This window comes from Nyctereutes procyonoides, unplaced genomic scaffold (genome assembly GCF_905146905.1).
Source record: "Nyctereutes procyonoides isolate TBG_1078 unplaced genomic scaffold, NYPRO_anot_genome, whole genome shotgun sequence".
NCBI lineage: Eukaryota > Metazoa > Chordata > Mammalia > Carnivora > Canidae > Nyctereutes > Nyctereutes procyonoides.
In genome coordinates this window covers 5,278,084-5,299,031 of record NW_026575141.1, presented here as the reverse complement: position 1 = coordinate 5,299,031, position 20,948 = coordinate 5,278,084, and the positions used below count along the sequence as shown (strand labels likewise).

General features: G+C 49.7%; 2 protein-coding genes across 5 annotated transcripts in view; one reads left to right on the top strand and one right to left on the bottom strand.

Moving 5' to 3' along the window:
- The first annotated feature begins 1,164 nt into the window (after window positions 1-1,164).
- On the top strand, window positions 1,165-11,858 carry IRF5 (interferon regulatory factor 5). 3 transcript variants are annotated; one of them, XM_055307386.1, is made up of 9 exons: window positions 1,165-1,249; window positions 5,796-6,001; window positions 8,256-8,445; window positions 8,860-8,969; window positions 9,395-9,428; window positions 9,607-9,876; window positions 10,124-10,516; window positions 10,602-10,720; window positions 10,998-11,858. In XM_055307386.1, the coding sequence occupies exons 1-9, from the start codon at window positions 1,231-1,233 to the stop codon at window positions 11,244-11,246; spliced, it is 1,590 nt and encodes a 529-aa protein (XP_055163361.1). In that variant the 5' UTR covers window positions 1,165-1,230; the 3' UTR covers window positions 11,247-11,858. The 3 variants fall into 3 exon arrangements, with proteins under 3 accessions (XP_055163361.1, XP_055163362.1, XP_055163360.1); XM_055307387.1 differs by lacking the exon at window positions 1,165-1,249 and adding an exon at window positions 1,685-1,766; XM_055307385.1 differs by lacking the exon at window positions 1,165-1,249 and adding an exon at window positions 2,146-4,434.
- A 963-nt stretch (window positions 11,859-12,821) lies between these two features.
- The window catches only part of TNPO3 (transportin 3), an 83,029-nt gene continuing 74,902 nt past the window's right edge, over window positions 12,822-20,948 (bottom strand). For both annotated transcript variants that reach the window (XM_055307382.1, XM_055307383.1), the window contains 2 exons: window positions 15,760-15,851; window positions 12,822-13,999 (listed from right to left, as the gene is read on the bottom strand). In XM_055307382.1, the coding sequence (XP_055163357.1) occupies window positions 15,791-15,851 (61 nt within the window). In that variant the 3' untranslated portion in view covers window positions 12,822-13,999; window positions 15,760-15,790. The remainder of the gene's footprint in view (window positions 14,000-15,759; window positions 15,852-20,948) is intronic.

Here is a 20,948-nt window from a genome sequence, read left to right as displayed (position 1 = left end):
CTCACCTGAGCAAGAGGGGCAGTGGGTAGAGGGCAGGGTGCAGAATCCTAGAGTCTCATGGTCCCTCAGACTCTGTGTGGGACATCTGACAATAAAAGAAGTCTCTTGGTGGCTCTTGCTCCAGATATATTTTCTGGACCAATGTAGAATATTTTTCTATCAAGCATCGGTGGGAAAGGGTTCCCATTTTGTGGTGGCCACTTTCTACTTAATGGCAGTTTCATTTTTACAGAAGAAAAATATAAATCTACTATCCACACTTTCCCCATCCACACTTTAAATTTTTAAAAATATGAAATAGTGAAATACTCAGCAGATACAAATAATAAAATACTTGTACATAACTATATTTCCATTTTACGTTAGGACTGAGGTTTGGGGGAGAGGGAGAGGGAGACGCAGAAATGAAGAAAAAAAGACAACACATAATGAGTAATGATACATATTAATAATGAAGAGCAACTCAGGTGTTCCTAGAGGGAAAAGCAGAGGAGGGAAAGGTCAAAGTTCTGATTCATCAACTAACACTGAATTTGCAAAAAATACAGTGCCCGCTTTAAAGGGCAAGTAATGCAGCTCCCCCCACCCACACATTCATTCACGCACGCGGGCTCTACAGGAATCTGGCAGTATTTTGATAATATTAGAAAAAAATGAATATATTTCAGTTGCTATCTAAAATTTAACTTGGAAATTGCTCTTCATTAAATTTTTTTTTAATTAGGGGATCCCTGGGTGGCGCAGCGGTTTGGCGCCTGCCTTTGGCCCAGGGCGCGATCCTGGAGACCCGGGATCGAATCCCACGTCGGGCTCCCGGTGCATGGAGCCTGCTTCTCCCTCTGCCTGTGTCTCTGCCTCTCTCTCTCTCTCTCTCTCTCTGTGACTATAATAAATAAATTAAAAAATTCAAAAACAATTTTTTAAATTAAAAATTACTAGAGAAAATGAAAAGACAAGAAGAGCCCCCCCCCCCCCCGAGTAAGCTGACTGCAGTGGGAATCAGACATCAAAAAAAAAAAATTCATAAATGAAGCCAACAAGGATGAGCTTGGGAGCTCAGAAACCCGACCAAGTAGAGGAAGTCAAGGCAGGCTTTCCAGAGGAGGTGATGCTGAAACAAAATTCAGAGAGCAGCCGTTATGAAGGCAAGAGGAGATGCTCCAGGAGAAGGAACGGGGCCTATGAAGGTTGGGGCCGGAACCTCAAAGCGAAAACCGCTCAGAGCGGCAGATGGACGGTCCAAGCAGCCGTGAGTGTGACACGCAGGACGAGGGACCACGCACTGGCCCTGGGAGGTCCCCGGGGCGACCAGGGAGGGAGGGCCGGGGCAGGCGGTGCGAGGGCCGAGACGCAGAGAGGGGCCGGGCGGCGTGAGGAGCCCTTCTGCAAGCCCGTCGGGGCGGGAGTGCCCGGACTCGGCCGAGCTCTGCGGCCGGCGGCCGGGCTGCGGGGCTGTCGGACGACTCTTCGCAGCTGCAGGTGCCCGAGCGAGCCCAGGAGTCGGCCTGGCGGGCCCGGAGGCGCGGGGCCGGATGCGCCGGGCGCTCGGCCGCGGGGTCGCCGCGGGCTGGGGCGCCTCCGGGGTGGTCCCGAGGGGCAGGGCGGGGCGCTGCGGGCGCTCCCAGGCTCGGCGGCCGCGGCCCAGGGGCGGGGGCGGGCGACGCGGAAGTGCCGGGCTGGCGGGAGGCGCCGCTCGCGGAGAGCGCAGCTCGGCCCGCCGCCGGCCGGTGCTCCCGGGCGCAGCCACGCGGGCGCAGCGCACACAGGTAGGTCGCGGCCGCCCGCGCTCCTCTCCGCGCCGTCGGGGCACCTGCCGGCGGCGGGCGGGGGGGACGGGGCGGGGCGGGAGCGCGGGAGGGGGCGCGTCCGGCTCCGCCAGGCGGCCGAGCCCGGGCGGCGGGGCGTTGGGGGCGCCGACTGCAGGGCGGCCTCCTCCGAGCTTTCTGCGGCGCGATGGGCGGAGGGTGCGCCGGCCCGGCAGCCTTGGCCCCGCAGGCGCCCGGAGGCCCGGGGGCCGCGCGGCGGGGCGGTCGGCAGCGCCGGGGGGCCCGCTCCGCTCTCCGCTCCCTCCAGCGCGTCAAGCCGCCGCAGGGATGGGAGCGCCCCGGCGCGCGGCCGCGGTCTGGCTTGGGTCTTGGAGGCGGCCCCTGGGCATCCCGCTTTCGGTCCAGAGGATGAGGCTTAAAGGGCTCGTCTCCCCAGGACCTTGAGGCCAATGGCAGGAACCGGGGCAGAGTGTGTGGGAAGACGGTGTCGGGCGGGGGCGCCTCCTGACCCGTGACCAGCAGCGAGGGGCGCCGAGCCTCCTAGCAGAGAAGAACCGCGGGAGCAGTTCCTGGACTAGGCTCTCGAACGTCCTCCCTTCGAACTTAAAACAAGGAAGAGTCTAAAAGTAGAAGGAAAGGCAGAGGGCCGTGGCCGCGAGGCGGGTAGAAGGTGTCCCCCCCACGCCACCCCGCCCGCAGGAGCCTCTGGGCAGCCCCTGGGCAGCCCCTGCGGTGGCGGGGCCGAGGCAGGGGGCGCCGTCAGCGGGAGGAGCCCGGGAGCAGGCGAACGGGCCGGCGCCCTGGAGGTGGCTCCGCGGGACCCGCCAGGTTGCCCCCCCAGAGCGGGGCTAAGTGACCAGGAGCAGCCAGGACGCAGGCGGCTCGCGGAGGAGGCCAGGAGGCCGACGGGGCCAGGGGCAGAGTCCCCGCCCTCCCTTGAACTATCCGGTCTGGCAGCTGGCTCCTGTCAAGCCTAGGGAGGCATTGGGAAACCACTTTTTTTTTTTTTTTTCTAAAGCCTAAAGGCCTTACTTTGGGGTTTCCCCCTGCACCTCTGCTTTCCCCTGAAGGAAGCCGAGAGAGGCATCTGCTTGTCTCAAGATGTGGTCAACTCACCTGGAGGGTGTGGGATTAGGGTGACGCCAGGTGTAGGGAACCCTTCGCCTTCTCCCCGAGTTTAGTGTGGGGTTTGCAGGGAGACAGTGTAATCAAAGTCCAGAGGTGGCAAGGGGCTTAATGCTCCTCACACTATGGGGCTGCAGAGCTTCCTTCCCTAGGGGTCCCTGGGCCCTATGGGGTTCCAGGCTCCTCAGGTGGTTGCCTCCTGGAACTTTAGGGTCCCGGTGTGAATTGTGGGGCTTCCCTACCCCAGCGTAAGTTCCTGAGCTGCCCCTCTAGATGCTTCACTTTTATATAATTCACCCATGAGGGCTTCCTTAGATCCTCAGCAGCCCACACCTCTTTTCCTCATTTCCATGGAAACTGATGCAGGTTCTTTTGGCTTTCCCCACTCTCTAGAGCTCAAATCCTAGGTCTGGGGGCTGCAGAAATATCACCCCCAAGTCTCCAGACTCCTGAGAAGGCAGGCCTGAAAAATCAAGTCCTCACAGCAAGGGGGGATAGAATGTAGGATGGAGTTTTTAGGTTGTGCTATAGCTTCTGAGGTCCCCTGGGAGTGTGGGTGACTGTTTCTATCTGGAGGGAAAGTAGGGATGGGGTGCAAACGCTTTGAGATTCAGAACTCTTAGCATTAGGATAGTCTGAATTAGATCTAAGCCCACCTCCAGGCAGGAGGAAGCCTCCTTGGGAAACACACTGAGCCTGGTCTTGGTGCACCTGAGGCTGAAGATGTTTGTTTGGCCTGCTGGACACCCTCCCTTGGCCCTGGCTGGACTTGTCCTGGGAGCCTCTTCTCCATACCCCGCTCCTTAGACTGCCCAAAGGGATTGTACATTACTGACATGAGTCATTTCAAAATCTTTGTATTGAACAGCACTGCTGGGCCAGGCTAGGCGGCAGGACTCACCCTGACTTCCTCCTTGCCCTGGGCAGAGGAGTAGGCCTCTCTGGTCTCCCCGCTCCACCACCCCACGCACAGCTGCTGGCCTGACCATGTGGAGAGATGATCATCAGGGTCGCTTGCCTTCTCCTCTGGGTCTTCAGAGCTTTCCTCTGTCCACCTCCACTTAGCCAGAATTGACAGCTACCGGTGCCCATCACCAGTCTGTTCGAGGAGCAAGGCCTCTCTGCAGAGGGTGCAGCTGGGAACTATAAAAACTGATGTAGTGGGCAAGGCTCTACCCCCTGCTGTGAACCAGGCTAATGTATAATGACCATCAGCAAGCTTAGGGATGGGGGGCAATGGGCTACAGGGTAGTGGATTAAGAATGTGGTCTTGGGGACCCAAATGTCACTTTTTCCATGTTCACAGTGAGTCAGATTTCCGAGTTGTCTGGTCTGGCCACTTTCATTTCCCCTGGGTCTGGGTGGAGTTTGGTTCAGAAAGGGGAACTGAGCCACCAGTCTTTTGAGGCCTGGGGACTGGGCTGGGGGGTCTCTTACTCTTCCTGTCGCAGCCCGGATCTGGGCACTGCTCTGAAGAGAGGCCTGCCCGATGGAGACTTTTTAGCAGCGTGGAGGTGGCGCTTAACAACTACAACCCAAAAAGGTACCGGGCAGGGAATTTCTGGGGAAACTGAGCTCCAAGCAAGCCTGGAATGATGGGGCCCACACCTGAGAGAGCCTCTCCCTCCAAGCTCACCCCAACGGCAGGCCAGGAAGCTCACCTGAGCTTGAGTACCTTCAGACACCAGTTGCTCCCAGGCCTAGCCTGTTCGTCACATGGCTTTAGCTTTCAGAAAGTTCTTTTTTTCAACCTGGTCTCTAGTCCGCCTCTGTGGAGGCTGTTCAGGTGTTGACTCAAACCCTAGTCCTTTTGTCACACGGTGGTACCACAAACGCTAAGGATAGCTCTTGTCCCAATCCGCCATCCGGATGCCCCATTTCCTCCAGCCATTCCTTCCCTGACAGGCCTGCCCCACCTTGGACCCTTGCCTGTGTCACAGCCCCAGCGGCCTTCCTCTGACCTCTGGTCTCACCCCACTCTGAGTCAGAGGAGGATCCTGGAGAGAGCAGGGCCGGTGGAGGAGAAACGGGTGCAGGACAGAATCTTCTAGTACCTGGGGTATATCACTTGGCTGGTATTTCTCAAGTCCTACTTAAGGCTGCTGTCCTGGAGATGCAGGAGGTGGGCTGAGATGGCTGCTAGGATTTCTCTCCAGACTTCCAGCTTTCCTCAGAGAAGCTTCATCCCTGAGGAAAACTGAGGAAGAAAGGGAGTTCTGAGGGATAGGCTGGGAACCCTCCCTCCATTCACACATGGTGACCTGCTCTTGCGCCAGGTTTCCTCGAAGGTGCTGTAGGGAGGGAGTCCTGGGGACAAGGAGAGGGAGGGCAGCAGGGTGGGCAGGAAGAAAGCTGAGCAAAGATGTGGGATGGGCTGGAGGCAGCCTTCAGCCTGGCCCGCAGGCAGTTCTGGAGCACACGTTGCACGTTGCACCGGTTTGCTCCACGGAAGCAAGGAGACTGGCTTTTTCTCCTCGCCTGTCAGTCACATGGGCCCTGGAGGGAGCCTCGGGAGTGAGACGGCAGTGAGCAGCTCAGTGCCTTTGTGCTGCTCCAGCCTCACAGCAGCTGGGGAGCTGGTGCCCCACTTGGGAAAGCATGTCTGGGTGCGGCACGCACAGCATCCGCTGTATCTGTAAACCCTGTCCCCCCCACCCCCCCCAAACTCAGAGCACAGATGTAGTGACCCTGTGACAAGAAAGCTGATGGTTGGAAAAGGGAATTGGCTGTGAGCATCTGGGCAGGCTGGAGACACGCTGGCCCCCAGTGCTGGGAGGAAGAGAAAGCCACAGTACCCCTGGCTTGGCAACCCCCACCCTGGGTGCCCCCACCCCACGTCTTTGTGCCATAGGCAGCGTCTATCTGCAAAGCTTCTGATGCGCCGCCTCTGGGTTTCTCCCACAGACCCCTTGGCCATGAACCAGCCTGCCCCCAGGGCACCCCCTCCGCCGCGCCGCGTGCGACTGAAGCCCTGGCTGGTGGCCCAGGTGAACAGCTGCCAGTACCCAGGGCTTCAGTGGGTCAATGGGGAAAGGAAATTCTTCTGCATCCCCTGGCGCCATGCCACGCGACACGGCCCCAGCCAGGAGGGGGATAATACCATCTTCAAGGTAAGCTCTGGATGGGGGTTACCGCCTGGACTTCGGAGGCACCGCCCTAGAAGAGGATCCCCCATATACCAAACTGACCACTGTCCCAGCTGCCCTGCTGCAGGTGACCCCAGGCTTGGACTAAGGGGATGCAGGCATTCCTACAGCTGTGCCTTTTTTTTTAACCTGTTGCCCAGAGCAAGGTGGGGACAGAAGCCCCTCCCCACCAGGAGACCTTCCTCCTCCTCCCTTTTCCTTTCTCATTCTCATCACACGTCAGTACATGCGTGTGCAGGGCGCCTGTGTGGAGTGCACATACGCTAAAAGAAGACCCCAGAATGCCTCCATAATGTTAACACTAGGAGGTAACGACTTTGGATACTTTTTTGCTTCTATTTTCAGTTTTCTGTATGTGTGTCTATAAAATTAAAAAATGAAATCAACTGTATATTGTTTTGTATCCTGTATTTTCCACCCAACATCAGGTCCAGCTCTCCTCTGCCATAAATGTCACATCACTTTTGGTGACCACTGGAGGGGTTAGCAGTTTAGTTATCCACACCTGGCTTTTGGACACCTCACTTGGCTTTTAGTGTTCCGGTATTGAAGACCTGTTGCCATGTACACCTTCTAAACTCTTACTTACCCTTTGGATATCATAAATGATTTTCTTTGGGGTTAGTTGCTAGAGTTCAGCATTGCTGGGTCAAAGAGAATCCTTATTTTTAAAGATTTGGATGTTTTCCAATAGTCTTTGCAAGTAGATATTTCCTTAGTCTTTGCAGGTAGATATTTTACCCTTTGAAGGTTCTTTTCAAATCTGTTTCTTATTTTGGAATAGGTAATGCAGTGCAAAATTTTAAAAAGTGTACAATGGTTTGCAGCAAAAAGGCCTCTCTCCCACCTCTGTCTCCAGCCACACAATCCCTCCCTGGAGGCAATTAGTATTGTCAATTTCTCGTTTCTCCTTCCTGAGGGATTTTTGTGCATACACACAAATAGGTACCTATCTTTCCTCCCTGCTTTTCACAAAATGACAGCTACCCTTCTGTACCTCATATTTCTTGAAGATTATGACTTTTCAGTATATCAAAAGCACCTCCTTTTTTTTTCTTGCTGCCCAGTATTCCATTCTAAGGATTGGCTATAATTTAATCAGGTCCCATTGATGGGCATTTATTTTTTTTTTTAAATTTTTTTTTTAATTTTTATTTATTTATGATAGTCACAGAGAGAGGGAGAGAGGCAGAGACACAGGCAGAGGGAGAAGCAGGCTCCATGCACCGGGAGCCCGACGTGGGATTCGATCCCGGGTCTCCAGGATCGCGCCCTGGGCCAAAGGCAGGCGCCAAACCGCTGCGCCACCCAGGGATCCCCTGATGGGCATTTATTTATTTGGGGTCTTCTGCTTTTACAAATAGTGCTGCAGTGAATAACCTTGTATGTGCAGAATTTTATGTGGATGCTTCTGTATCCCCAAGATAAACTCCTAGAAGTTAAATTGCTAGGTTAAAGGGGAGAAATAGGGAATCCCTGGGTGGCTCAGCAGTTTGATGCCTGCCTTTGGTCCAGGGCACGATCCTGGAGTCCTGGGATCAAGTCCCACATCGGGCTCCCTGCATGGAGCCTGCTTCTCCCTCTACCTGTGTCTCTGCCTCTCTCTCTCTCTCTGTGTATGTCTCTCATGAATAAATAAATAAAATCTTTAAAAAAAAGTGGGGGGGGAGAATATTTGGAACCCTGACATCAGCCAACTTACCCTCAAAAATAATACCAACAGCTGAAGTGTATGGAGCCCATCTGAAGTGCAGGCACAGTTCTGAAAGCTTTGTGGGCTCTGGAGTCTTCACTAGCACACTGTGAGGGGAGACTCCGATGGAGACATTACAGCAAAAAGAGGCAGAGTGACATGCTCTTGGCCCACAGCTGGTGGATGGCAGTTTCCAGATTCAAATGAATCCCATTCCAGATCCAGTGCTCTTACCTTCCATGTTACACCGTCCTGCTCGGAGATTTTATCTATTTACCCTCCCAGGAGTGGCTGATGAAATGCCTTTCAAAGCACGTAGGTTTCCTGTAGTTTGGTGGAGCCCTGAGGAGACTGGGGAGGATTGCAGGCCCGTCTCCCAGTCTCTCACCTCGCAGAGAGATGCTCTGGGGCTCCGTGTGTCCCTGAACTTCTCACCGCTCAGCAGTGACTTCCATAGGCGAGGAGGGGCTGGGGCATTGCGGAGGGTGGTTCTCGGTGGTGGCCTATCTTTTCTTCCTGCCTCAGGCCTGGGCCAAGGAGACAGGAAAGTACACCGAGGGGGTGGACGAGGCGGACCCAGCCAAGTGGAAGGCCAATCTGCGCTGTGCCCTTAACAAGAGCCGTGACTTCCGCCTCATCTATGATGGACCCCGGGACATGCCGCCTCAGCCCTACAAGATCTACGAGGTCTGCTCTAATGGCTCCGCTCCTGCAGGTATCAGGCCTGGCCCTAGGTGGGCCACCTAGGAAGCTGTTCGGGAAGGCCCAGGGTCCCTCCAGCGTGCAGTGGTCAGGGACCTGCTTCCAGGTCCTAACACCCCAAGTTCCCGTGAGTGGCCTGCCATGAGGCCACTTATGAGGCCGGGAATGACCTGGCAGAGACCAGGCTCCATGTCTACCTTCCTCAGTTTGCCCTGTTCGTGGCTCTTGGCTACAGGGAGTGTAGGTCTAGTGACTTAAGAAGCTTAGTGCCATGGGGTCAGGGAGGTCCCCAGTGATTCCTGGCAGCTATGTGGGGTTTCACCTCACTGTGGGGGCCACTGTGGGTGAGGAGCTGCCCCGTGGAGCCCTGGTGGCCTTCCTCCTCCTCCTCCACTGACTCCCTTTGTTTTCTCTCCCTACTCTACAGAGTCCCAGCCTAGTGAGGATTACACTTTTGGTGCGGGAGAGGAGGAGGAGGAAGAAGAGGAAGACGTGAGCTCGGGGCCATTCCTGGCAGCGTCGGCCTGCACTGACGTGGTGGGCCTTGTCGGGACCTCTCTGCTGCGTGCTCTGCTTTAGGATTCCGCGGTCCTTCCTCCAGGCTCCTGCAGCCTTTTTAGTAGCTCTGCTGTTGAGTTTCTTCTTGGGGTTCTGAGGCTAAGGACACAGTCACTGCCCTGAACTCCCTTAGGGCTTTGTTGGCACAAAACACGCCCACGTGTTGTCTGACACACCCGCACAGGAGCTGGGGCTGAGTAGGGCCCGCTACCTGCAGTGAGAGCTCATGGAGCCGCCTGGGAGGGCAGAGCTGGGATGGAAGGCAGACTCTGGCCTTGCAGAGCTGAGCACCGGGGAATTGCCTGTTGTTCTCATGTGTTTCTTTAGCTTCAGATCAATTCTTAACCTGTCCTCCCTTCTCTCTCTCTGGCCTATTCCCTCCTCTGCCTGGGTCTTCCCTACAGCTCCAGAGGATGTTACCAAGCCTGAGCATCACAGGTGGGGCCGGGAGGTGGTGTGGTTGGGGGCCTAGTAGAAGTAGAGGCTGCAGGTACCATAGGTACCTGGGAGGGGGCTGAAGGGAGGCTGGGGGGAGGCCCAGGACTGGGAGTAGGTGGGCCTAGGGGGAAGTTTCCAGAAGTGGCATTAAAGCTCTGCCTGCCCCCACCCTCTGTAGAAGCAGTGCAACCTGGCCCCCCCATGGCACCCTATTCTTTACCCAAAGAGGATGTAAAGTGGCCGCCCACCCTCCAGCCGCCTGTGGTGCTGGGCCCTCCTGCACCAGACCCCAGCCTGCTGGGCCCCACCCCTGGCAACCCTGCTGGCTTTGGGGAGCTTCTCCCTGAAGTCCTGCCGAGTCTGCAGCCTGGGCCCCTGGCTGCCAGCCTGCCCCCCACAGGCGAACAACTCCTGCCCGACCTGCTAATCAGCCCCCACATGCTGCCTCGTAAGGACCCACAGGAGGGCTGGGTGGGTAAAGCGCGCTGGGGGGTTGGTTTGCCAGAAGGGTGGAGGATGAAGAGCAAAGATGCTCAAGCCAGTCCCTCCTTGGGTTGGGGACAGGGTGGGGGGGGCCACTGGGATTGCTGACAGGATGGTCTGGCCACTGGGCAGAGGACAGAGCAAGTCAGTGGGCTACAGAATGAGGAGGCGTGGGGCTCACGGCCTGGGTGGGACTGCCCTCTGCCCCACAGTGACGGACCTGGAGATCAAGTTCCAGTACCGGGGGCGGCCACCCCGTGCCCTCACCATCAGCAACCCCCAGGGGTGCCGGCTCTTCTACAGTCAGCTGGAGCCCACCCAGGACCAGGTAGAGCTCTTCGGCCCCGTGAGCCTGGAGCAAGTGCGCTTCCCCAGCCCTGAGGACATCCCCAGCGACAAGCAGCGCTTCTACACAAACCAGCTACTGGATGTCCTGGACCGCGGCCTCATACTCCAGCTGCAGGGCCAAGATCTGTATGCCATCCGCCTGTGCCAGTGCAAGGTGTTCTGGAGCGGGCCCTGTGCCTCGGCCCACGGCTCACACCCCAACCCCATCCAGCGGGAGGTCAAAACCAAGCTTTTCAGCCTGGAGCATTTTCTCAATGGTGAGGGACCCGCATCGTGTTCCTCCTGGCTTTCTCTCATCCAGGGGCATGGTTCTAGCCTCTAAGGGTCTTGATCTTGCTGCAGAGCTCATCCTGTTCCAGAAGGGCCAGACTAACACCCCACCGCCATTTGAGATCTTCTTCTGCTTTGGGGAGGAGTGGCCTGACCGCAAACCCCGAGAGAAGAAGCTCATCACTGTACAGGTATACCGCCATCTCACCCCCTACTCTGCTTTGGTTTGAATATTGGGGAATCCTGGGGATCAGCCCTTGCCCCAGGTAGAGGCCCAGGGCTCTCTGAGCAGTGGGAACTCAGTGGCCAGAGATAATCAAGGCCGGAGGCTGCCCACACATCAGCAGCCTTTGTATGAAGTAGAAATTGGTGCCCCTTCTTCTTCCTGGTGGATGCAGTCCACCAGCTGCCCTCTGGTGGATGCCTCAGGCACAACTGGATTTGACTGTTTTTGTCTTTGCCCCACAGGTGGTGCCTGTAGCAGCTCGGCTGTTGCTGGAGATGTTCTCAGGGGAGCTTTCTTGGTCAGCTGATAGTATCCGGCTACAGATCTCAAACCCAGACCTCAAAGACCGCATGGTAGAGCAGTTCAAGGAGCTCCATCACCTCTGGCAGTCCCAGCAGCGGTTGCAGCCTGTGGCCCAGGCCCCCGCTGTGGCAGGCCTCAGTGCTGGCCAGGGGGCCTGGCCCATGCACTCAGTTGGCATGCAACAATGAGACTGCATGCAGACGGACATTGGCACAGCTTCCCACCTGGGGGTGTGGGCTCATGTGAAGGGTGATGGCCCCAGTGGGCATCTGACTGGCTACGGGGCCCACTATCTGGGTGTCCTGGAGTGGGTTTGCACGGAGAAGGGAGAGGGAAGAGAGGTCCAAGTTCCAGGCTCTTTCCCGTAGCATCTGAGGGAAGCTGGAAGCCAGTTTTGCTTTGAGGGCTGTCTCCCTGTATGTGCCTCTCCTCTGCTCACTCTGGAGGAACTCAGCCATAAGCCCCAGGAAGCAGAGAAGTAACTCCCCCACCACCCCTGGGGGGCTCGTTGAGAGGGAACGGTCTCAGAGTGGCCCACTCTTGTGGTTGCCCCAGTTCCTGTGGCCAGAAGAGCCAAGTGCTATGGGCCATGCTGCCTCAGCAGGGATAGGCCTGATCAGGTTGTGGGGTTCCCTAGTTTGGGCCTCACTTCTTCACATCTCTCTCCTTCCTGAGAAGGGCACTTAGGTATCATACCGGATCCTTAAGGCCAGCAGCTACCTCCTTGGGGTAGAAATGGAATTTTATGTATTTTTCAATTAATAAATATTAAAAACAGATTCAGCTTACTTTTTCCAGTACCATCTGCTTCCATGCTCTTCTACCAGACCCTATTTCTGGCATCAGCTGGCCCTTTCCCCTAGCACCTGCCTTCCATCTCTAGGGCTACGACAGGAGGAGGGCCAGCCTTCCAGGTTGATGAGTCAGTGGGGCTCCATAAGCACTCAGCTGGCTGGCTCTGCTTTCCAGGAGGAAGCTAGCTGAAGGGTGGGCGGATTTTTAGATGTGTGCGGTCTAAAATCCTGTCCAAGTCAAACTCTTGAGTACAACTGAGGTTATGCAGGAAGGTTCAGTTTTACTGATTCCAAACACTATATAGAGCTCTGCAGTCAAACTTATTAGCTCAAAACCCAACTGCTTTAACACACTATGTGATCCTATTTATATAAAACTAAAGAAAATGCAAACTAATCTATAGTGACAGAAAGCTGATTAGTAGCTATTGGAGGATGTAAGAGGCATGAGGAAACTTTTGGGAGTAAAGGTATGTTCACTATCTTGATTGTGTTAATGGTTTCATGGGTGTATCCATTGTCAAAGCTTATCAACTGTTTAACTGAAATATGTGCAGCTTATCCTGTGTCAATTATAGTGCAATACAGGTTTCTTTTTTTCAAAGACCAAATACCATAGTCAGTGTGTTAGGAATCAGTGGGTTAGGAATCTACTTGGGTGGCTTTGTAGAGAATATATGTGCCGCATTTTTGTTTAACATGTGTAGGGACCCATTCTCTTGGCTCCTGAGGCTATATGAAAGAATAAAGTGTAGCACGAGGAGTTTTAGGATGAACTAGAAGAAAGAATAAAAGATGCAGGAGCCATTTCTGAAATATGAAGTATCCGTGGCATCAAGGGCAGGGGGCTGCTGTTTAAACTTGATCCACAGCCATCTCCCAGGTAAGGGCTAAGACTGCTCAGTCACGCAGTCTAGCTGTATCATTTCAGAGCTATGAGGCAGTGAAAAGAGGAAAAACAAACACTGATTAAATTTTAAAAATTTATTGTTTTTTCTTTTCTTTTCTTTTTTTTTTTTTTGTTGTTGTTGATTTGTTCTTGCGATGGCTACAACACCAGACAGAACAGTGCCCTCATAGCTAACACCTGTGCAGGGCTGCAACTCCTTTAAAACATTAAGATCTGATTTGGGCTTCCCTCTCCCGCCTCACCCCTCAATGAAGTCAAATAATTTCCACATTTTTTTTTAGTAAAATACAGTTAGCCCTGTAAACACTTTCCCCCATATGCCCACCCTCTTTTTTGTCCTCTCTCATGTCTAGGGGTGACAAATTAACTAAAAAAACCCCACAAAAATCTTAAAAAAACTAAAACTTAGAATATACATTTGTATCCCACTCACCCTAATTTTGGCTCTTTTCTCCAAGGCTGATGACAACTCAGTGGGGATTAGAAATGGATTTAAGAGATTGGAGAGGGTCAGGGCTGGGAATATACATGAATTTTGGCCCTGGCAGGTCCTGGTATCACTGATGTGACCATGATATAAAACAAACAGGCTCCTCCTTGTCTGAATAACTCTAGAGGTGGGAAGAAATGCTGGGGAGAGTGGGAGGAAATTTCCACTCATTTTCATTAAAAGAGAGAGGAGAAAGGGAAAGAAGGGTGGGAGAAAGAGGTAAAAACAATAGAAAACCTTAAAAGATGATCCTGACCCTTTTCTTTCAATTGCAGCTATTTCGTCTGAATTCCCATTTTCCCTAAGTAAAGGTTTCTGTTTCACAAAAATTTGTACTTTTATTTTATTGTGTGCACATGCATGTTAGCATGTGTTTAGGTACGTGTGTGTGCATGTCACTGCTACCAAGTGAACGTTTCAGTTCTGGTTTCAGTTTAGTTTTCCTTTTTTTCCTTTTTTATTTCTTTAAAATTATTTTTCCTTTTGAAACAAGTTCACCAGGAAACCAGCTCCCCTCCCACCACGCCGGACAGGCCCGCAGCCATCTTTTTTTTAAACCGCGCTGATTTTCCCTCACACCCCCAAACAGGAACTCCTCAGGATGGCCTCTGAAGGCTGGAGTCTCTCCCTGTCTGGCGGAACGCCGTGGTGGCGGTGAAGGCCCCTCTGCCACAATGGAGGTTTCTGATTGTGGGACACAGTCTGGTTTTTTTTTTTTTCTTCCTGTCTTCTAATTAAAAGACATTCCTGACAAAAGAGACAAAACAGTCAATAACTATGGTTCAGGAGATAGGAATATTTCTACCTTGACTTTATAAGAAGCTTATTATTTGCTCAGGTACCTCATTCTGGCTTCTGCCATAAGAACTCAGTGAAAAAAAGAAAGTTGGATTTTTTTTTCTTGTGATTTCAAGAGGGCTACTGCTATAATGATACTACCTGTAGTCCTCTTCTGAGTGTTGTAAAACTAGGGATGATATGTTGGGGGTAAAGAATGAGCCAGCAGGTCTAGGCTACCCACCTTAAACAAACCAGAAAATCTCTACTTTAGTCTAAATTCTGGTGTGTTTCATGTAAGAGTTTATGCTGAAGGAAGACTCTGTCTACTAACAAAAGTTTAAAAACCACTGATTTAGTCTGTATGAAAATAGTACTACGTGAAAGTATGAAGTAGAGTGGTTAAAAGTGAGGACTCTACCACCAGAATATCAGTGTTTGAATTGTGGCTCTATCAATTACTCACTGTGAAATCAAACAAATCGTTTAACATGTTGGAACCTCTATTCCCTTGTACCATGGGAACAATAACGGTAACTAAGCCAGAGAACCACCTGAGGATGATCTTAGCACTTAGAACAGTACCTGGCGTGCACACACACACACACAGCGCTCCATAAGTGTGAGCTAAGAGCATCCACAGCTGTCCACGAACAAGCCTATGTGTACCAACATTAGCTGTTACTGACACTGCACAACTTGAGGATCCCAAATGATATCACTACTTGCTAAAGAATAAAATTTAGAAATAATTTCTGGTGTGGCAAGGCACTGCTGAAAAGTGCCTTAATCTACTAATACATTTAATGGCCACCAGTGAGGTGCTGCACATCCACTGAGAACTGCCTCCAGGGAGGATAATGTCTAAGACGTCAAAGAGAGGGCATAGGACAAGAGCTGCCTTTCTGCTCTCAGTCAAGAAACTGGTACCCAAATCCCACTACCCACTTCTTTCTTTCCTTAGCTAAGATTCTTGCTTTGCTTTAGAACCAGGAGTCACAGAAGCACATGGAGAAAAACTGATGATGAGGAGCTAAAGATGCTACCTCCTGTCTTGGTCAGAACCTGGCATTTTGGAGTTCACAAACTTAAAGAGTGTTAAGAATAAACATCTCTGCTCATTAAATCTGAAAGGTCAGTTTTAGAAGAATGGTGTCAATGTAATTATAGTCAACTTCAGGTCAGCACTGTTTTCACCAAAATAACCAGATTAAAAAAATACTTATTAACGTACATACTTACCACCCTCAAGTGTCTGTAAAGGATGAGAGGAGTAATGTTTTTTGAGATCTCCTACAATAAGAACTTTCCTATGGGGGTGAAGATAGTATCCAAAAGCACCTGACAAGATCATGGCTGCCTTGACCTAAGCAAATCAGGGTCCTGCTTTTCTTCTCTCTCTCTTTTTTTAATTTTATTTATTTATTCATGAGACACAGAGACAGAGAGGCAGAGACATAGGCAGAAAGAGAAGCAGGCTCCATGCAGAAAGCCCAATGCGGGACTCAATCCTAGGCTCTGGGATCATGCCCTGAGCCAAAGGCACATGCTCAACTGCTGAGCCATCCAGGAGTCCTGGGTCCTTCATTTCTTAACCGTTCAGCAGTGTTAAACTGTTAAGTCCTTTCCTAACTAGCTATAGTACAGGTTCCATGATAGGCACTAAAACCTATGCCATCCCCAGGCACTGCTGACAGCCAGGGAAAAAGCCGGGAACTATAACCACTCACCTGGGTGACAGGCACAGTGCAGGAGTGTGAGCTATCGAAACAACCTGGTGAAGTCCCGCAAGGCCCAGCAAACTTGTTTACATTCCTCAGCACTAGAAAAGAAAAAGTAGGTTGGTCCCTGATGAGAAAGATAAAATATGCTCAAAACAACCACAACACCGAGGTCCACTGGGAACTATCCTAGTTGTTTGAAGCTCTCTCCATTGTCTCTGGACTCTGCTTCTGATCTTTCTGTAACTCAAGGGCAAACATTAACTACTGCATGTGAAATAATTATAAGCTGTATGGTCCCTAAAGACTGGCTTTGGACAAAAACTGCCTAGGTTTGAATCTTGGCTCCGCCACTCTCGGACGAGTTACTAAGTTGCTTCATTTACCACGTTACCTACCTTATTAATGTTTGGAGGACTAAGTCATTCAACACTTGGTTGAAGTCCCTGACATAAATACAAGAAAGCCAGAACCCCCAAATAAAAAAGCAAGCATATTCACCTAAGGCTAATAATTTTAACTCTATGAGCTGAGCTAACTTAGGTATCTTGGTTTCCTCATTCTCTTCCAAAGGCAGATTTTGTTTACAAAGCCCATTCCAGCAACTAAGTCTCTAGCAGTCAGCAATTTTCTAGTTGGACAGGCTGCTCAGGGTTTCCTCCTGTGGGAGGAGAAAGGAGAGGAGAGAGGAAAGGGTTAAGGCATGTAGAAAGTAGGGAGGGAAACAGGACCGGGTCCTCAGATAAGCACTGAGATGGGATTTGAAAAGCCCAATATTCACCTGACCCTATTTCTTCAAAAAGCCTTTGTCCAAAACTGTTACTGAAAATCCAGTTGATGCCCACTTTGTTCTTTTGTGACAATCTTCATAATAGGCTTCAGTAAATGGGCATGGAGCTAAGCTAAAAACAGGGGAAGAGGAAGAACTTCCAAATATGCTCATTCTTCTGTGGCCCTCTCTTTGGCTCTAAAAAAAAACTCAGGACCACAGCCTACTGCCTAGGATTCAGTGTTAGAAGAAAGTGCTTTCTCCTTCTCATAATGGTTAAACGGCAGGGGAAAGAACTGATAACAGTGGTTCCACAGAAAAGAAGGTGAAAGGAGAACTATCTCCCTTGTGCCTACATCTGGATTTCCCTACCTTTTACAAGGTTGGAAACATTAAGAACCTTGATTCAGACCCCAGGATTTGATTCAACAAAAGATTCTAGAAACTTTCTTCCAGTCTCTCCACCCAAAAAATTTAATGAAAATGATAGTCTTTTGGTTTTATAAAAATTCTGCCATTTGTAAATTTAACATGCTTCAATACAACCATTACCTTCCCTCACTCTATTTCCAAATCAATACTATTAAGGAGGCAATTGGGTTGGCAAGCACATAATCGCTCATGCTCCCATGGTCACAAAGGAAGAAGATATGCAACCCACAAGAAGTCACTGTGTGGCATGTTATCATAAGGAACTATGACAGTACGAAACAGTTAAATGTGGGGCAACAATAGAGACTTAACAATAGAGATTCTTTTGCTGTTCTAATGCCTCACATGTTTTAATTCTACCCTCTTTCTACCCTTGGTTTAATCCAGAAGAGAAATGATAATTCCATCCTTCACCTCTCTTGTGACACAGGAGAAAAAGTGCCAAAGCCAGAATGCAAGTACAGAGAACTGTGTTAGCCAGGGTGAAGGAGGGGTCGGGCAGCATCTTGAGTCAGCTCAGCTCTGCTCTCAGTCCTGTCGGCAACTGCCCTGGTGAGGAGAACCTCAGCCAAATATTTAATGTGTCCTTGGTGATTAGACCCAGAGAAATTGATTTAAAAATAACAACCAAACTTAAAAGCTACTACTATTTTGTTTTCTGCCTCAGTTCTTCTGGCATTTATTTTCCATTTCATCTCATTTCATTCATTCGTTTAAAATAGGCACTATTTTTCTAAGCTCTATCTTCTGGCTTCTAGTCCCACAATTCTGATCCTTTCACCATACTTCTGAATACTTTTATGGTGCTCGTTCCTCAAGCCCCATAATCCTAGCAGTGTGCTGAGAAACACAGCCCTTTTCACCTGATGTTCTGGTGGATGACAGAAAGCAACCAAACTCTAACTGATGATCTGAGCAAGAAGATACCCCATACTGGCTTCTAACTCTAGAATCAATGTTTCCTTAATTCAACATCTTCTGACCTTGTGATCCTCATGCCAAGTGTTAAGAGTCAGAGAATAAACATCAACACAGAGAAATGGGAAATGATGGCAAGATTTCTTCCAGTCATAATTAATGGTATCTGGAGAGCAAGAATATTTCAGAATGAAAAACCTCAGCTTTCTTCAAGTTGACCAACCAAAAATGTTAGAGAATTAGTTAATTACCAGTACCATTTGAAAAACAGGCTTGGACTTGCTGAAATGAAACTGAACCAGTTTGCCCTCCCTGTTAGGATGGCAAACAAAGCAACATGTTGAGGCAGGAGTTATAAGACCTTAAAACCAAAAGGGAGACTGAGTCATGCATGGAACAGAAGGTTCAAGAGCAACACACATACTAGAGAAAGAGAATTACTATAAGGAGGTGAGCAATCACAAACCTTCTCTAGCACCTCAACATTACCTCTTCTACTCATTTCCCACGACTGTGTCACAGCCTACTCTAGGAGGAGCAGCAAAACTTGTTCCGCAATGAGAGATCAAGTAGGCCAGGTTGGTAGTGCACCTTATTAAGCCAAAAATCAAAGATATTTTTTTTTGTAGCATTGCATTATTTGGGGTCCTTTCCTGTGTGCCTCAATTTTCCTTAAACAAGGTAATGTCCATGACTTTTCAGATTTATTCTATTGTTCTATCTATCATAGATTAGCCCAGATAAGGGAATACAGGTTTGGTGGAGACCTATTCTAGAATGTGTGGGTGGCTGCCTTAGAGCTGTCAGGAGACATGCTCAAGCTAGCTTTGCAAATGCATAACAACATTCCTGCAGATTCTGTTCCAAGGAGAAAGTTAACATTCACTGATCACCTACAACATGCCAAATCTTTAGATTTCCACATGGTATCTCATAATAACCCTTTATGAATAAGATAGGTATTATCCTATTTTACAGATGAATAGGCTCAGGTTCAGTAAGTGGCAAGATTCATGACAACATCCTTGACTCTAAGCCTAGTGCTTTGATGGTTCTCTCCAGGCTCCCATTTGCTTTAAGGAAATTAGAACCAATATGATCTTCCCTTCTATACCACTAGATGGAATAGAGCAAAATAGAAGCAGAAAGAAGCTATACTCTTTCCCCTGAGACTGCTTATGGGTGGAATAGTACTCCCACTGGGAAGATTCATAGTAAAAATAAATAAAATAATTTTGTAAAGTCTTCCCAGTCAATATACACCTACCTAGAAGAGGGGAAATTCCCTTCTGGCAAAATATGTCATGAAGGTAGTCACAAGCCATTTTTTGGTCATGCATGTCATTTGGCCTATGGCCAAAAGTCAGTTACTCCTGGGACATGATGTTAAGCCACTTCTAGTAAGCTACAAAATAGAACTCACAGGCTTTGAATTTTAACAAATTAACAAAATTATTGGTGAAACCCTGGGAGATGAGAAACCCTGGGAGAACCCAAACCCTTGCATTTTGGAAAGCAAGATCAAGAAATTAGTCTCAGAAAAGATTAGCTCTTGTACCACCACTTAATAAGTTGTGGTGGGGAGGAACAAACAGATTCCTTGCTAAGCACAGAGCCTGATGTGGGGCTCAATTCCAGGACCCCAAGATCATGACCTGAGCCAAAGTCAGACACTTAACTGACTGAGCCACTCAGGCACCCCTCTCCCCACTTTAAAAAACTAGGTCTGGTTTTAATTACAAAAGTATACCACATGCTCATGAAAAAAATGAAACAATATAGAAAGTTATGAAGTAAAAAGTCTTTTCTCCCTTCTTGGTCCTAGCTATCTTTCCAGAAATTTACTATGGATATATATAGCAGCCTTTAAAAGTGCAAGTTGGTTCCTTTACAACTGGATCAAAAATAATGTATTACTTAAACTATAAGACACTGCTGAAAGAAATTAAAGACTCCAATAAATACAAAGATATCTCCTTGTTCATAGACTGGAAAACTTAATTTTGTTAGGATGTCAATACTACTCAAAGCAATCTATAGGTTCAATGCAATCCCTATCAAAAATCCTAATGAGGGCAGCCCCGATGGCCCAGCGGTTTGGTGCCGCCTTCAGCCCGAGGTATGATCCTGGAGACCCAGGATCGAGTCCCACGTTGGGCTCCCTGCATGGAGCCTGCTTCTCTCTCTGTGTCTCTGCCTCTCTCTCTCTCTCTGTGTCTGTCATGAATAAATAAATATAATCTTAAAAAAAAATCCTAATGATATTTTTTGTGAAAATAGAAAAATCTATCCTAAAATTCATAGGGAATCCCCAAAGACCCCAAACAACCCTGGACAAAGAACAAAGTTGGGGGTGTCTTATATTTCCCAATTTCAAAATTATTACAAAGCTATAACAACCAAAGCAGTATGGTACTGACATAAGACAGACACAGAGATCAATGGAATAGAACAGAGGGCCCCCAAATAAATCCCTCAATATATGGTCAAATAATTTTCAATAAGGGTGCCAAGACCATTCCATGGGTAAAAGGACAGTGCTGGGAATTCTTTTCAATCCAAAGGAATTGAAAGCAGGGTCTTTTTTTTTTTTTAAGGGGGGAGGGGCAGAGAGGAAGAGAGAATCTTAAGGCAGGCTCCATGGCCATCACAGAACTCAATGTGGTGCTTGAGACCATGACCTTAGCTGAAATCAAGAGTTGGACACTTAACTGACTGAGGTTCCTGGTGTTCTGAAAGCAAGAGTCTTAAAGAGATATTTATACATCCATACTCATAGCAGCATTACTTAGCCAAGAGGTAGAAGCAATCCAAATGTCCATCAATAGATGAATAAATAAATGTGGTATATACAGAAAATGGAATGTCATTCAGCCGTAAAAAGGAAGGAAATTCTGACACATACTACCAACATGGATGAACCTTGAGAACATTACATTGAGTCACAAAAGTACAAATACTGTATGATTTCACTTATATGAGGTACCTAGAGTAGCTGAATCATAAACAGAAAGTAGAGTGATGGTTGCTGGGGACGGGAGGCTAGGAGGAGGGGGAGTTGATGTTTTAGGAGTAAAGT